This window comes from Physella acuta, unplaced genomic scaffold, assembly GCF_028476545.2.
Source record: "Physella acuta isolate Inbredline_101_S28 unplaced genomic scaffold, ASM2847654v3 ptg000481l, whole genome shotgun sequence".
NCBI lineage: Eukaryota > Metazoa > Mollusca > Gastropoda > Physidae > Physella > Physella acuta.
In genome coordinates, this window is record NW_026732000.1 from 471,080 (window position 1) to 486,337 (window position 15,258).

The 15,258-nt window shown below is 31.4% G+C and overlaps 2 protein-coding genes across 2 annotated transcripts; both read left to right on the forward strand.

Annotated features, from left to right (window-relative positions):
* Positions 1 to 1,663: 1,663 nt before the first annotated feature.
* LOC131944102 (ankyrin repeat domain-containing protein 50-like) lies at positions 1,664 to 4,254 on the forward strand. Its single transcript, XM_059304610.1, has one exon. The coding sequence runs from the start codon at positions 1,828 to 1,830 to the stop codon at positions 4,252 to 4,254; it is 2,427 nt and encodes an 808-aa protein (XP_059160593.1). The 5' UTR covers positions 1,664 to 1,827.
* Positions 4,255 to 6,157: 1,903 nt separating this feature from the next.
* LOC131944103 (uncharacterized) lies at positions 6,158 to 15,011 on the forward strand. Its single transcript, XM_059304611.1, has 12 exons — positions 6,158 to 6,193; positions 6,867 to 7,059; positions 7,843 to 7,973; positions 10,054 to 10,119; positions 10,449 to 10,538; positions 10,808 to 10,907; positions 11,697 to 11,876; positions 11,954 to 12,114; positions 13,075 to 13,194; positions 13,281 to 13,416; positions 13,508 to 13,685; positions 14,647 to 15,011. Exons 2-12 carry the CDS (start codon positions 6,909 to 6,911, stop codon positions 14,930 to 14,932), a joined length of 1,599 nt encoding a protein of 532 aa, XP_059160594.1. The 5' UTR covers positions 6,158 to 6,193; positions 6,867 to 6,908; the 3' UTR covers positions 14,933 to 15,011.
* Positions 15,012 to 15,258: the final 247 nt, after the last annotated feature.

Consider the following 15,258-nt stretch of genomic DNA (forward strand, 5'->3'; position numbering starts at 1 on the left):
TCTCGGAGGTGGTAGGGTCTGGTTAGTGTTGTAAAATATGTAATAATGGGGCTAACTGTCTAAAGTTGAAAAAACTGACCAGAAATACTTTTCGTTTCAAAGGAAGTTTAAAAAATAATGGAATGTTGAAAAAAAAATCATATCCATTTCCTTAAACGATATTCATTTTGATTTAGAGTCTAGTTTGTATTTTACTAGCATTCTCTTCCTGCACATTCTGCGATCTCATAAGCCGGCTGACGAAATAACTAAAGTGAATTTTGATCAATGCTTTACTAACAGTGTAATTTTAGACGCGCGATGTCGTTTTCTAAAACTGAGTTATCTAAATGTAAACTAAGCAAACGCTATATTTCTTGAATAATAGATGTTGTGGCTCAGGTCTGTCCACACTACCGCCCACACGTCCGAATGTATCTTGTATGAAATCCTTAAGGGTACGTTCATCACCCTTATAATACTGAAGTAGAAATCCTCTGTTTGATGACCAGTGGCGTCGCGGGATACTGTAAAGGTTTTACTAACATCAAGATTTTTTTACAGGTTAAAATAGTTCAAAAATGTATTTTAATCATACAATTGTCATGTATTTTATGTGCTCTTTGTTCCAGCTTAGCCGGTTCTTTTTGTCGTTGTAAAGATTCTTTGTAAAGATGATGAACGTCGGATTAATCTACAGAGATTATCTTTGAAGAAATAATTTCTTGTTTGTACAGAGCTTTTGAATTTCTTTAATAGTTTTGATGTATTTTTCAGTTTTCTCGGTTACTTATAAGTAAAAGCTATTAGAATAAGAATGGAGAGAATGGACAACAAAATCAAATGCTGATAAAACTATTATGACGACTCCCTACAACAATGAATCTTAGAGAACGTAAATTTTCAGCTCTTAAACAAACTAATTTAGAGGGTGGAATAATAGCAGTATCAATAAATGGATATGAAAATACATTCAATTTGCAAAAACAAAATGTAGATGATACATCTAACTCGAAAGCAGAAGAATATGTTGCCTTAATGTATGCTTGTAAAAATGGTCACCACAAAGTTGTAGAATCTATACTAAAAAATGGGATGAAATTAGAGCGTAGAAATAAATTTGGTTTGGACGCGTTAAACAAAGCATCCCGAAATGGACATGAGAAAGTGGTTGAGTGCTTGATTAAAAATAAAGCTTCTGTCAATCGAGTCAACCAATTCGGGACTGATGCATTGATGACCGCGGCTACCAACGGACATGTACCAGTGGTCAACATTCTACTGAAATGTGGAGCAAGTTTAAATCGTGTAGATCACCGTGGGTATGATGCACTGATGTATGCCTCTATGTTTGGTCACAGTACAGTGGTAGAGTTACTAGTACAACGCGGTGGGCGGGTAGACCGTGTGAATAAAAGGAATGGGTTCGATGCTCTTATGTGTGCTGCCCGTAAAGGTCACTATCAGGTGGTGAAGAGTTTACTCAAATGTGGAGCAAAGTTAGATTCCGCAAACAGGTATGGAATGGATGCGTTGAAATTCGCTGCTTATCAAGGATATAATAAAATAGTAAAATTGTTACTTAACATTTGTGAACAAAATAAGGAAGAACTCTTAGATCGTGTGAACGTGTATGGAGAAGATGCATTGATGTGTGCATCTCAATACGGTAACCATACAGTTGTACAATGCTTACTTAATAACGGAGCAAAGTTAGATCGTGTAGCCAAGAATGGTAAGGATGCATTAAGCTACGCATCTTATGGAGGAAACCTTAAGGTGGTTAAATTGCTAGTAAATAGTGGTGCTAATGTAAACAACAAAAATCTGTATGGGACCGATACTTTGATGTATGCATGTGAAAATGGCAATTACAAAGTAGTGCATCATCTACTTACAGCTGGAGCAAGGTTAGACTGTTTAGATTGGTATAAAATGGATGCATTAAGAGTTGCCTCTATGAAAGGACATCATAAAGTAGTAAAATTATTAGTGAAACATGGAGCCAATTTACACAGTGTAAATATACATGGGCGTAATGCCCTAATGATTTCATCTTTAAACGGACAGTTTGAAGTAGTAGACGTCTTATTAGAATCAGGAGCGACAGTTGATGCTACTGACGAAAACGGCAGTGATGCATTAATGTATGCATCTGAGCATGGACACGATGAAATTGTAAAGTTGTTACTTGAAAAAGGAGCATTTATAGACAAGGTTGACATGTATGGCTATGATGCATTGATGTATGCAGCTTTACATGGACATGAGAAGATAGTTGAGATTTTAATTCAAAACAAAGCAGTTGTAAATCGTATTGATAATACTGGATTTAATGCATTGATGCATGCATCTAAACGTGGACACATTAAAGTCGTTAACATTCTAATTAATCAAGGAGCTAGCTTAAATCGTGTAGACGAATGCGGTTATGACGCATTGCGATTAGCTGTTACAAATGGACATGATAATATAGCAACATGTTTAGTAAAAAGTGGAGCTAAAGTCAATCGCAAATATACCAACCGATACAGTGCACTAATAAATGCGGCATTAAAAGGAAACATGTCGTTTGTAGAACTACTGATTCAAAACGGAGCAGATGTGAATTATAAAAACCTTGAAGGCTGTGATGCTTTAATGTGTGCTTGCCAAAATGGTCATGATGAGATAGTTGTATTTCTACACATGTGCGGAGCTGTTCTAAGTCGTGTTGACAAATTTGGATGCGATGCTTTAATGATCGCATCGCAGAATGGGCACGATAAAGTGGTCAACTATTTACTACACAATGGGATTTCTCACGATCGAATCGATGAATCTGGGTTTGATGCTTTGATGTCAGCAGCTTTGAATGGACATGAGAAAGTTGTAGATATACTTCTCAATAGTGGGGCAAGTACAGAGAATGTAAATCACATAGGATTCGATGCTTTAATGTGTGCCTCAATAAAAGGGCATTACAATATTGTAGAATCTTTACACAAAGTGGGAGCACAATTAAACCGTGTCGATTCTTATGGTCGTAATGCATTACTGGGTGCATGTCTAGCAGGATATCACCAAGTTGTTGAATTTCTACTTAAATTGGGAGCAAATTTAAATTGTGTGAATCAAAACGGAACTGATGCATTGACTCACGCAGCTCAATGTGGACATCACAAAGTTGTAGAATGTTTGATACATTGGGGAGCATCATTAGCCAATGTAAACAAGTTTGGAAGCGATGCTTTGATGTCGGCTTCATACTATGGGCACCAAAACGTAGTGCAGATTCTACTCAACAGTGGGGCGGGGTTAGAACAAGTAACACCAGCTGGATACGATGCTCTTATGATTGCATCACAAAGTGGCCAAGATAAAGTGGTCAAAATGTTACTCTTAGCTGGAGCAAATTTATATCGAACATCCAAAGACGATATGGACGCCTTACAGATTGCATGTAACCGGGGACATGCTAAAGTGGCAGAATATTTAATTAGATATGGTGCAGATTTAGATCGAATAAATAAACATGGATATGATGCACTTAGATTTGCATCTGAAAATGGACACGAAAATGTGGCCAAATATTTAATAAGATATGTAGCAGATTTGAATCGCGAGTACAACAATGGATTAAATGCTATAATGAGCGCTTCTGTGAAAGAACATGCTCGAATTGTTGAACTGTTGATTTTATACGGCGCAGTTAAAAATTACCATAACGCCGAAGGTCTTGATGCAGTAATGTGTGCATCTCAATATGGCCACGTTGCAGTAGTCGAATGTTTGCACAATCACGGTGCTAAGTTAGACCGTTTTGACAACATGGGATTCGATGCTTTAATGTATGCATCAACAAAAGGATATACACAAATAGTAGAAACTTTACTAAATTATGGTGTTCACTTAAACTGTGAGAACAAAAACATCTGCAGTTCACATCAGAAATTACCACTTAATGAAGATGCAACAAGCTATACTTCCGACGATCATGATGCATTAGTGCTAGCTTCTTTTAAAGGCCACTACGAAGTTGTAGAATGTTTACTAAAAAATGGAGCTAATTTAAATCATGTATACTTCGATGGTTTTGATGCATTAATGATTGCAAGTAATTTAGGCCATGTAAAAGTTGTGGAACTTCTTCTAAAATATGGGGCACGTATTGATCGTTTAAATGAATTCGGTTTGGATGTGTTGACAATAGCTTCAGCAAATGATCATGATGAAATAGTAGAATTATTACTGAAACGTGGATATGTTTCAAATCGTGCAAAAATAATGGCTTGAAAGCTGTAGATACGACACATCTAGTTAGGCATGATGAGATAGACGGCATGCAAAGAAATGGACTATTGTTTGAAAATGTTTTAAATGATGGTTGTGAGAAGTCTTTACTTCAACCCAGACAAGGTGACGAAAGCCTTAACACAAAAGAGAAACTTGATAATTTATTGGACTTAACAATTCATAGAGAACCCAATAAAACGCAATCAACTTTTTTCACAATATTGCAAGCTATTTGTTTATCTTTTGAAAATGGAAACTTAAAAATAATTAAAATATTATATAATGCTGTTAATGACATTGAGGATATTTCGGATCCAAAATTGAAAATCCTGGACATTTGCAGATGTTTTGAAAAATGTAAGTATTTTATATATTTAATGTACAAAAATGTGTGGGTGTTTGTAACAAAAACAGAATAATGGTCAACAAACAGCTAATATACAATCGAGTTGTATGCATGAAATCCATTAAAACAAATGGAAATACGAAATATATAACAACATATATTAGACAATGAGAGGCAATTTTTAATTGGAACATCGTAGGCTACACAAAAATTGAACAGCTTTATATACGTTTATGTAATTCTGAACTAGTTAGCCGATTTTAGTTAACCGATAGCACAACATTCAGACATGCCTTATGTGGTTAAATTATAAATAGCTTTGATAGAGCTACGAATAGACTTGCGTACTATCTTCCTCCTACTGTTAAGATAGCTCAGGATAGAATGCGCCACTTTTGCTAACGTTATTGTTGAAACCATGATGTGTGCACACAAAAAAATATGCCTGCAGGCTACTGTTTAAATTTATATCTACGAGGCACAACCTCGTTTTATTGTCTAAGGTATATATTGGACTAGATATTAAGAAGAAAAAGAAACATTATTTGCCATATATATATATTTTATTAGTGCTCTCACATGATGGATCAATACAAACTCTGGATGAAACCAACAACTTCTTGAAACAAAATTCTTTTACATTCCAAAACATGCAAAGGTAAATAAATGAAACGATGTAGATGCAATATGAAATTCACATATGAGTTGTTATATTTTTATCTTTAGCAATCCTCTTTATTATACGTGTACTATGAACTATAGCTTTACAAGTAAATTTGATGCTACTATCAACTTAATCCTTGAAATTGTGATTTTTTAGCTATAAAATGTTTATAAAAACCGTAATAAAAATATATTAAATGTCATTTTTTAAATTAGTTTGTGAGGAAAAGATTGCTACTAAAAATGCGTACGTTATCGGGCTTGTTGTCAACGGAATGTCATAATACAGAAAGTGGTTTATATGGCATATTTTAATGGTGTATACATTATGCGATATAGTGTGCGTAAACCTAATTGGAAAGGAATGCAGAGTGAAATTTAAAAAAAAATATCATTTCAGTTATTTATGATTAAAATTTAAAATTTAATTTGAAAGTATTATTTAATTTTAGACTTAGATGTTAATGTTAACGTGAATGTTAAGTCAGATTTAGACTTAGAAGTTGAAGTTGATATGGCATTGGCATTGACATATGTATAGGTATTGTCATTGGCGTTCCCATTACCTTTAACATTAGGATTTATATTGTTTAAGGTTAGGGTTTGTGCAGGGGTTAGGCTAGGATAAGAAAATTGATTTAAGGTTATGAAAAGAGATAACTTCTTATATTGTGTAATGGATATTGTTAGGGTTAACAAAAGGTTTTAGAATGAATAGAGCATCAGTGTCAAGGAGAAGGATCTTGGAAGTTTTATGGATATATAACTAGAAGTAGATGTAGTTTTGTATAGAGATCGATTACAGTTAGAAAATTTAGAAAATTTACTTAGCATGTACAAATGAAAATAAGTTATTTTTATGTTTGCTTTTTTTCACCTAGGTCAATTAGTTGTTATGTGATTCTTACACTGCAAACGCGTAATAAACAAGTAAGTGTGGCATTAATTTAATGAACCTAAATCGCTCTTCTTTAAGCATGTGAATTATTTTTAGGTAACAAAAATAGACAATACGTAGACGCTAAAATGCATCTGCTTTTCTACTTTTAAAATCTTAAAATCTTAATATCTTTGTGTTGTTAAAGCTTTATTTTCGCAATATTTGGTTTACAAAATGCATACATTGGTCTAGTCGGCAAAGCTCAAGGTTGTTAAGCCGAAAAGTCTCGAGGACGAACCCTCGGGCATATGAGGCTCGACCGTTGGGTCAACAACCTTTCTAGGAGAGACAACTCCTAAATCAAGCAACTGCCGCCGTGTAGTTATTCTTGGTTGGACAAAGCAAATAAAAAATAAAAGCGGGCTGGAATCAGAGTCCACGGCCTATATGACGCTTAATAAGTTCATTGTGTTGGATGGAATCTCTTCCAAAACTAAAATTAAGAACGAGAAGAACAAGAATACGGAGTTAGTTACTCCAAAGCACAAAAGCTTAAATGTCACCAGTCGATGCACTTTTTTGCTATAAGAAATGATGCTTCCGTAACACAGTCTTGAGACTTTATCAAATACATTATTAAAGAAAGGATACAGCTTTGTAAAAGAATATTAGAGTTTATTATCCTGCTAACTATATTGCTTGTTAACGTTTTTAATATTATAGATACCTACGTATGATCAGTTGTTACTAAAAGCTTCAGAGGTAATGACCGAGTATTCTGGCATGATGGAGTTTAACATACTTCAATTCTACATCTACACCATCAGCTTAAGAAGAATTAGCGATATGATACAAAAACACCATGTAGCGAAATCTTCAGAGTTCTTTACCTCACTTCTAAAACTTAACTATTCTGGTAATATATATACATTGATTTTTTGTTTAAATTGGAAATGTATTACGTTTAGATACATTTTTTAAGGTATCATGAATTAAAAAAAACTGTATTAATGTATTGCATAGTTTTCAGGTTGTGCTTGAAAGAAATCTCATTTAACCTATTTTGTAACACATGGATGCAAACCAGAAATTAAGTTCATGCTACTTGATGAGATACAGCTCAATAAAAGTGTTTAGAATTCCGCATTACATTATCTATTTCATATGAAAGTACCGCCCTATGTTCAATACATATGCAATATTCAATTCAATACGTATTCAATGTTCAATACGTATTCAAAAGAAACTGTGGCTGCACTCTTCAAAACTAACCGCATCGTCGACTTAATGAATTTTAAAAAAAACGAGTGACATCACATACAAGGTTTTGTTTATGCATCCATATAAGTTAGCTTGCCGGCTTATTACATCGTACTTTTGCTATTTTATATATAAAAGGAAATAAAAAAAAACACTTTTAAGCATAGGGAAATCTTTGTTTTTTGGTATTATGCTCTTATTATTACTACTTTTTACCTACTCTAAACAGTGAATTTTGTGTAATTTTTCAATGGGATATATGTAAATAAATCCACATTAATCAAGACATCATTTATAAACACATTTCTAAGATAACACAAAATTAAAACAATAGTAAACTTCGTATTTACTCGACATAGGCATACGATAAACATCATGTGTAATTCAAGTATGATACCATACAACGTTCAATAACACGAATGATTTATTTTTATTACAGAACTGACTTTGTCTTTTATAATACAACACAAACTTCTAAACACAACAGCTGAAAATTTTGTTCCAGTAGTAATCCGGGAAGTATTTAGTCTCGTATTTCGAGGATGTCAGTTCAGCCTAGAATTTGCTAGGGTAAGTTATAAAATGTTATGCTCGTTAGATTAAAAACAATAGAATTATAAATAAAACTGATAAGTTATTGTAAAAACGGTTTAAATTACAATCACTTATGTTAATTGTGGCTTTTTATTTTCATGTGTACAACAAAAACAATAAAATTAACCATTTATCTACTGACGGTACATATAAGTACTACTTTAATTAAGCGCCTTTATTATTTTTAATTTTAGACGAATTTTTAAAATTATTGATGTAATTAATAGTATTATTTCCCCTGAGTCGAGGGTAGTTGGAGGGATCGATGTTTTTTAGCGCAATTTCCATTCTGGAGAATTGCGTTTATTAACCGTCATTTCTGGATGTATGAATGTATGAATGTATGAATGTATGGATGTGTGTTCGCAGCTTTAAGTCGTATCTCCTCCTCAACGAAGCAATATCGAGGACTAGTTCCAAAAGCAATTATGTTAAGCAAGTTACGAGGATAATAGTGGGCCAAAAAAAATTCGGAATTCCTTTCTGGATTTCCCGGAAAAGCCAAAAAACTCGAAAAAATGCCGTTTTTGCCCCATATCTCGGCAACCAGACCACTTAGCGACTTGAAACATTTACCAATCGATTCCTGTCATAATTTAGAACAATATTGCCGAAGAAAGTTTTCAAAAATATCCTTTCGTTCGGTCAAAAAAAAATGTTTTGAATTAATTAAAATTTGGACCGAATTAGTAGGCATGTTTATCCAACCACACCAACGCGTCATCACGTTCAATGACTGCGCCATCACGTTCAGTAGCTAGGCGCACAATTGTTTTATAGTCATGTAACTCTATTGTAAATAAAACATGTAAATTACTGGAAAAAAAATTCATAAAAAACGTTTTAATAACTAACCAATGGTTTTACTAACCCCGCTCTTGATTTACGCTACGACAGAGCTATTTTTAGATAACATAAGGAAATTGCGCTTAAATTGTCACTAGACTTTTTAATTACCTTGTTTTTAAATTTCTGGTTGGCGCCATTCTTAATGTCTTGCTGTATCGGTAGTTTACAATTGTTCTGTACAGTTCTCACACACGTTCATAATTTCGGTTTGTTTTACCTTATTCTTCAAGTTTTCGACCCCAATTTTTTTTTATTGGCAAACGCCATTCACTTCTAGTTATACAATTTTAATCAAAGATCGATGTTTACAAGTGGACTTATAAGTACTAACAACATAGAAGAATAAATCGATTACAGTAAGATTAGAATAGAGTGTAATGCATAATTAGAAAAAAATAAGCACGTGATAAAAAATATATAAATTATAACCCCATTTGGATCACTGTTTTTAGACCCGAACTACAGCCAAGCTTTATGGGATATTTATTATTTTTCTGCCAACACAAAAAAATAATATCTTTTGGTGATATGTGCTTTTATCAGTGCATTACATAATACAAATATTCATTTCTCGGTTAAACGTACCTTAATGACAATTGATATGTTGTTGGGATATATACCTATCAGAAAAAACCAAAAGAAAAAACCATTAATGTTAAGGTCGGAATGACAACAATAAACTAGTACCATTGTCGAGCGTTGGGATTTTCCGCTGTGTATCATGTATGTTGGAAGGTTACAGACGTCACATTTAATATAGTTAAAAATGGAAATCTTTAAAAACATAGATTGTATCTAGATATTTTGACATTGTTAAATTTTTTAAATAAAATAACTGAATTGAATTGTGCCAAGAATTGTACTAGGAATAAAAGCAATAAACACGCATTGATGCAATTGCTAAATTATTACAATTACACACCCGTTAAAAAGCAATATATGGTGATTACCAACTCAAGCAATCTATTTAATTTAAAATTATATTTGTTTTGTAACATTTGGAATAATAAACTAGATATTAATTTATCATAATCTGCTATTAATACATATTTTACTTCGCATACTGCTAATTAGATTTTTAATGTGTGTACATAATGCTGCATATTCGTCGAATTTTAAATTTTCTTCTTTTCATATTGCTAAATTATATATAGAATTAGAACATAATTAAAATATATGTATTAGCTAATTTTTATATCTCTATTAGAATATTGTCAAAGACGGTTATTTAACAGCGTTGTTACACAACGAAATGACGTCAGAAGAATGTGAGGTATGAAAATACAATAGTCAAAATATTTTAAAATTTAGTTTTACTCCCATAAAAAATAAGAAAACAAATCAAATAACACCCATCTTCTATATCCCTAACACATATATTAGCATCTCTTGATACATCGTCAGTATCCCTAAAACGTCTATTAATATGTTTTGATCCATCTTCTGTATCCTTAACACATGTTAGTATGTTTTGTTTTTATTGAGTTGTCTAAAGCTTTGTTGTTAAATTTGGCTGATCTGATGAATGAATTTTAAGTAGTAGGCGCTGATTAATGCTTATCAACTTAAGCTTATCATCAGGAATTATTTTTGTAATTATAGGATCTAGAATATAGGTGGCTCTTTCTTTTAAAAACTGCTACTATTCAGTGTATCTACCAGAGGCCAGAATTAAAAGGAAAAATACTGCAAGTAAGTAAATAGAACAAAACGAATTCAAATATATTAATAATAATTATTATACTAGTATTACTGTCAAATAATATAGTTTATGTGAATTGATTACGTTTTCTTTTATCTTCATAATTATTTTAAGATTTTTTAAAAAATATGTAATATTTCATGTTCTGAGCATTCTTATATTGTATTCTATAAAGCACAATTTATTATCAACCATTACTAGCTTCACAATATATAAATCAATAACTACATTTTCTGTAACATACGTATGTACATTGAAGGAAATGAAAGATCTATCTTTTAAAGATCTTTCTGTGTCCTACCTTTCAAAAATAACAAGTTGGGCACTTGAAGATGAAACTATCGAAAATGATAATGCAGGTAAGTGGTGTTGAAAATACAACTAATTTAACAGTTTAAGCATTTCGACAATAGACAGTTGAATTAGAGCTGGCTTGAAAAAATCTTAATTAGTAAAATGGTGGTATATTGTGTGTTTCAAGTGCTGATTTAGCGTGGCACCATCCACAATTAAATAACTTTTAAAAAGTATGATCGTGTTCCTAATCCAACTACCGCACTAATCAGAAAAAAGCATTTTTAACATTTGTTTAGTTAAGATTTTGTAAAATTAATGTTTCAATCATTTATTTTTAATAAATAGAAAATATAATTATTTTAACTGTTCAACATGTATGTTCCTTAGCACATTTCATTGAGACAATGTTGCAAACAGAGGTTTCAAATATAAGTTAAAAAAATTATTAAACAGACACACACATATACATATACATATATATATATATATATATATATATATATATATATATATATATATATATATATATATATATATATATATATATATATATATATATATATATATATATAGTTTAAATGCTTCTGAAAATACAGGATTTCCTGAAATTCTAAATGGGCACAAAGCACGCCCAAGGGTAAGCTAGCAAAGATATTTCATGAATACATTTTTCCTTAATTTATACAAAAAAATTATATAAACACCTAAACACATTTGTCGATACCGTTAAATGCCACTAATAAATGCATTGTTTAAACGCAACTTCTTTTTTCTTCAATAGATTAGACAAATAGTTGAGTTATTCAAAAAGCAAATCGAGCAAAAACTTTTTGTAAATTTTGAACACTTAGCTGAGTTTTGGGAAATTATTTCTGACTCTCCTGAGGCAAGCCAAATTATTGCAACAGATGAGAAAATAACTGACAATTTGGACATAATTAATAGTACAGAAGACTCACAAGTTTCTGAAAGTATAAATTTATTAAACTGGAGATGTGGGAGGACAGCTGGAGTTTTGCCTAAAAAAGCAGGTTTGTTGTATAATAGATTTCATTTATCTCCATCTCTTTCTGAGTATATATAACATTCAGTTACATTCCTCCGACAGGTACCGTCCATTCTGAATATTTCCCGAAACGATTTAAAATAGAATCAGACACGTTAGGTGAAGGAGCATTTGGCAGTGTACATCTAGTGATAGATACTAATCAACCACAGAAGAAATTATTTGTTGCCAAGAGACTGAGTTTCAACAGTGCTAATTATTTGGTAATTGTCTGGTATTAGTAATGACTTAAACATAAATGTGTATACATATTTATTTATATTTATATTTATACATTTACACAAACAAACACACAAATATATATATATATATATATATATATATATATATATATATATATATATATATATATATATATATATATATATATATTCTCTTAAAATAGAACTAAACATAATTTACCTGAAGTTTTGTACAGTTTTGTGTCGTTCTGTTATGAGAAGTGAATTACCCATCATCCAACAAGTTACCAAACGTCATGAAGCATATACCTGTTTTAACTATATGGTTTTCTTGTTACCTCGAAACATTTTTTACAGTTATTTAAGCATGGATTACTGAATGTAGCCTACATTTTCTTTTAAATACGTTTTTTTTAAATTCAAAATTAGTATTTCTACATTTTAAGCAAATATGTAATGCACTTCTTTTATTTTTACAAGCTTTTCTACATTCTACATAGTCGTTTAACGAGGCTTTGTTTGTTGTATTTTTAAATAATTTTTAACTCTAATGTTCCTATTTTTTTAATTTAAAAAGATTAATGTTATTGTAAAAGTAACTTTTCACGTTAGCATCCAACGAAATATATATTACATTTAAAAGCTATGCTTCATTTAATTACTCCCGACCTCATCGTTCTCCAAAAACCCACCCTCATTACATTTACAGCTTTCTCTATCATGCAGCTTTTCATTGCGAGTTTTATTACAAATGTGTTTCATTGCAGAGTCCAATGATGTGTCACTTTTTTCTATTTATTTATTTTTAACCTTTTAAGATACACCTACAAGAACTTTTTGTCATAATGTGCGCTTCTTTCTTTTGTGACAATACTAAAACAATATGTATCTTTTATGTATCTTTTGTTGTAGTTTTTTTTTACAATGATTAGTATTCATATTGTAATTAATAATGGTCATCAAAATAAAAATATTTTGCAGGAAAAGGGTAAACAAGAAGCATTGATACTGATGAAGTTAAAGCACAAACGCATTGTCCAGTTCCACGGATATCATCAGGATAAAAATGATTTTTTTATTTTCTTGGAATATTTGCACATGGTAATTACAATACTTCATATATGTGTTTAAGTATTAGAAAAAAATGAAATCATACTTTTATTGTAAAGTGTCCTAACTTTTTTTAGGGAACACTGTCGTCTTTTGTGAGTGCATCAGAAAATAAAAGGTTGGATGAGAAGAAGACGCGACACTTTACAATTCAAATTCTTGAAGGTGTTGATTATTTACACCAAAGTAATATACTACATATGGATATTAAAGGTGAATTTTTATCACACCCATTTTTTGTATTAAGTTTTTGGAATTTTTTTTATACTAAATGAATAATGTTTAACTATTTAATTTTCCTTAGGCAGTAATGTTTTAATGAAGGATGACCTAAACATTAAGTTAACTGATTTTGGCATATCACAATTCATCGATGAAATTGGCGTAAGGACAGAGCAAGGAACAGTTCGATATATGGCGCCAGAAGTAGTTTATACTGAAGGGAACATTATTCGTAATTACTCAAGCAGGGCTGATATATGGTAACATATTTTATAGAATAAATTACTACAAATAAATAATCCGTTTTTTTTCTTTTTCATAATGTTTCTTGCCAAAAAATCTTTATCCTTGGAAAGTTAATTATTTTTTTAAATATACATATGTAATGTTAAAAAAATACTATAGTAATCAAACGTAAAACTTTCGATCAATGTTAACGCAATGTAATTAGAAGATGAGATTTGAGTATTTTTGTAGAAATTTAGAAGGTTTGGTGTCTATTTTTTCGTGTTTGGATGACGGTCCACCACTCATTGTTACACCAGACACGTGTTAATGAATATGTTGTGCATTATAAATATTGCCTTTTTGACATTTAGTTATTATTTTCTTTCCTGCCATTGAATACATGTTGCTTTATTAATAGTTACATATGAATAACTCAAACGACATCGGAAGTTGTGTTGTTAAGATACAAGCCAACAATGTATCTAGCAACACACACACACACACACAAACATATTCTATTTTAATATTTCCAATTTCGCACTCTGTTCCCCGTTGTCCTTGAACGTTTTTCATCACTGGCCCAAAAGATGCAATTAAAGACTTAGTTCTCCCCACTAGTACTTATCTGATGTGCTTTACAATTGACACCTAGCTTAAGAAACTGTGACAAAGCATACGGTATAAACTTTCATGTAATAAGATATTAGATCGTTTCTAAAATAAAATGTAATTAAACATGTAAATATGAAGTATATATCCTTTTAGAAGATTTCAGTGAGTGCGGTCAATTTATGAGAATCCATTTTTTAGAAATGCGAGTTAGTGATGTTAAAAGTAAAAACGAAACTGTATTATAACAAGCATTTATTTATATGTAAAATTATATGAGAGTTCATGACAATTTAAAAAATATAAATATAAATGAAACTGCATTCCACTATTTTAGCGCAAAAATAAAATATGTTTAATATAAATGTTTATTTGTTTCTACAGGAGTGTTGGCTGCACTGTTATAGAGATGTTGACAGGAAAACCACCCAACTCTTCAGTCCCTACACCACTGGCTATTTTAAGAATCGCCAACAGTGAGCCGTTACATTACCAACTGCCTACATCATCATCAGTTTACTTACATGAATTTTTAAACAAGGTTTTAAACAGGGAAGCTAAACAAAGACCATCAGCCGATTGGCTGCTAAAGCACGATCAATTTATTGTTGTTGCAGAATTATGTGAAGAAAAGCAGGGTTCAAAACGTAAGAAAAGAAAAATACAATAGTCTCAGAGTACGTTAAATAAATCCGGGACTTTTGAGTTGTAAAAATGCAGCTCACATCACGATGACTTTATATGTCATTGAAAATATCACCGGCTTTATCCATAAAACAAAGTATTGTTATGGCACAATTGGTATTTTCCTTATTATTTTGATACCCATCATCTGTTTTATTTTAGACGAGTTGTATAGGTATTCAATAACTTATATGTTAGTTTTAACCAGTTGTATTTTCTTGTATTCATCTTCTAATACATGAAAAAAAAATATTACTTGATCAATACAACATATTTCTACAAGTGAACATTGATAATTAACTAGATGTGTGT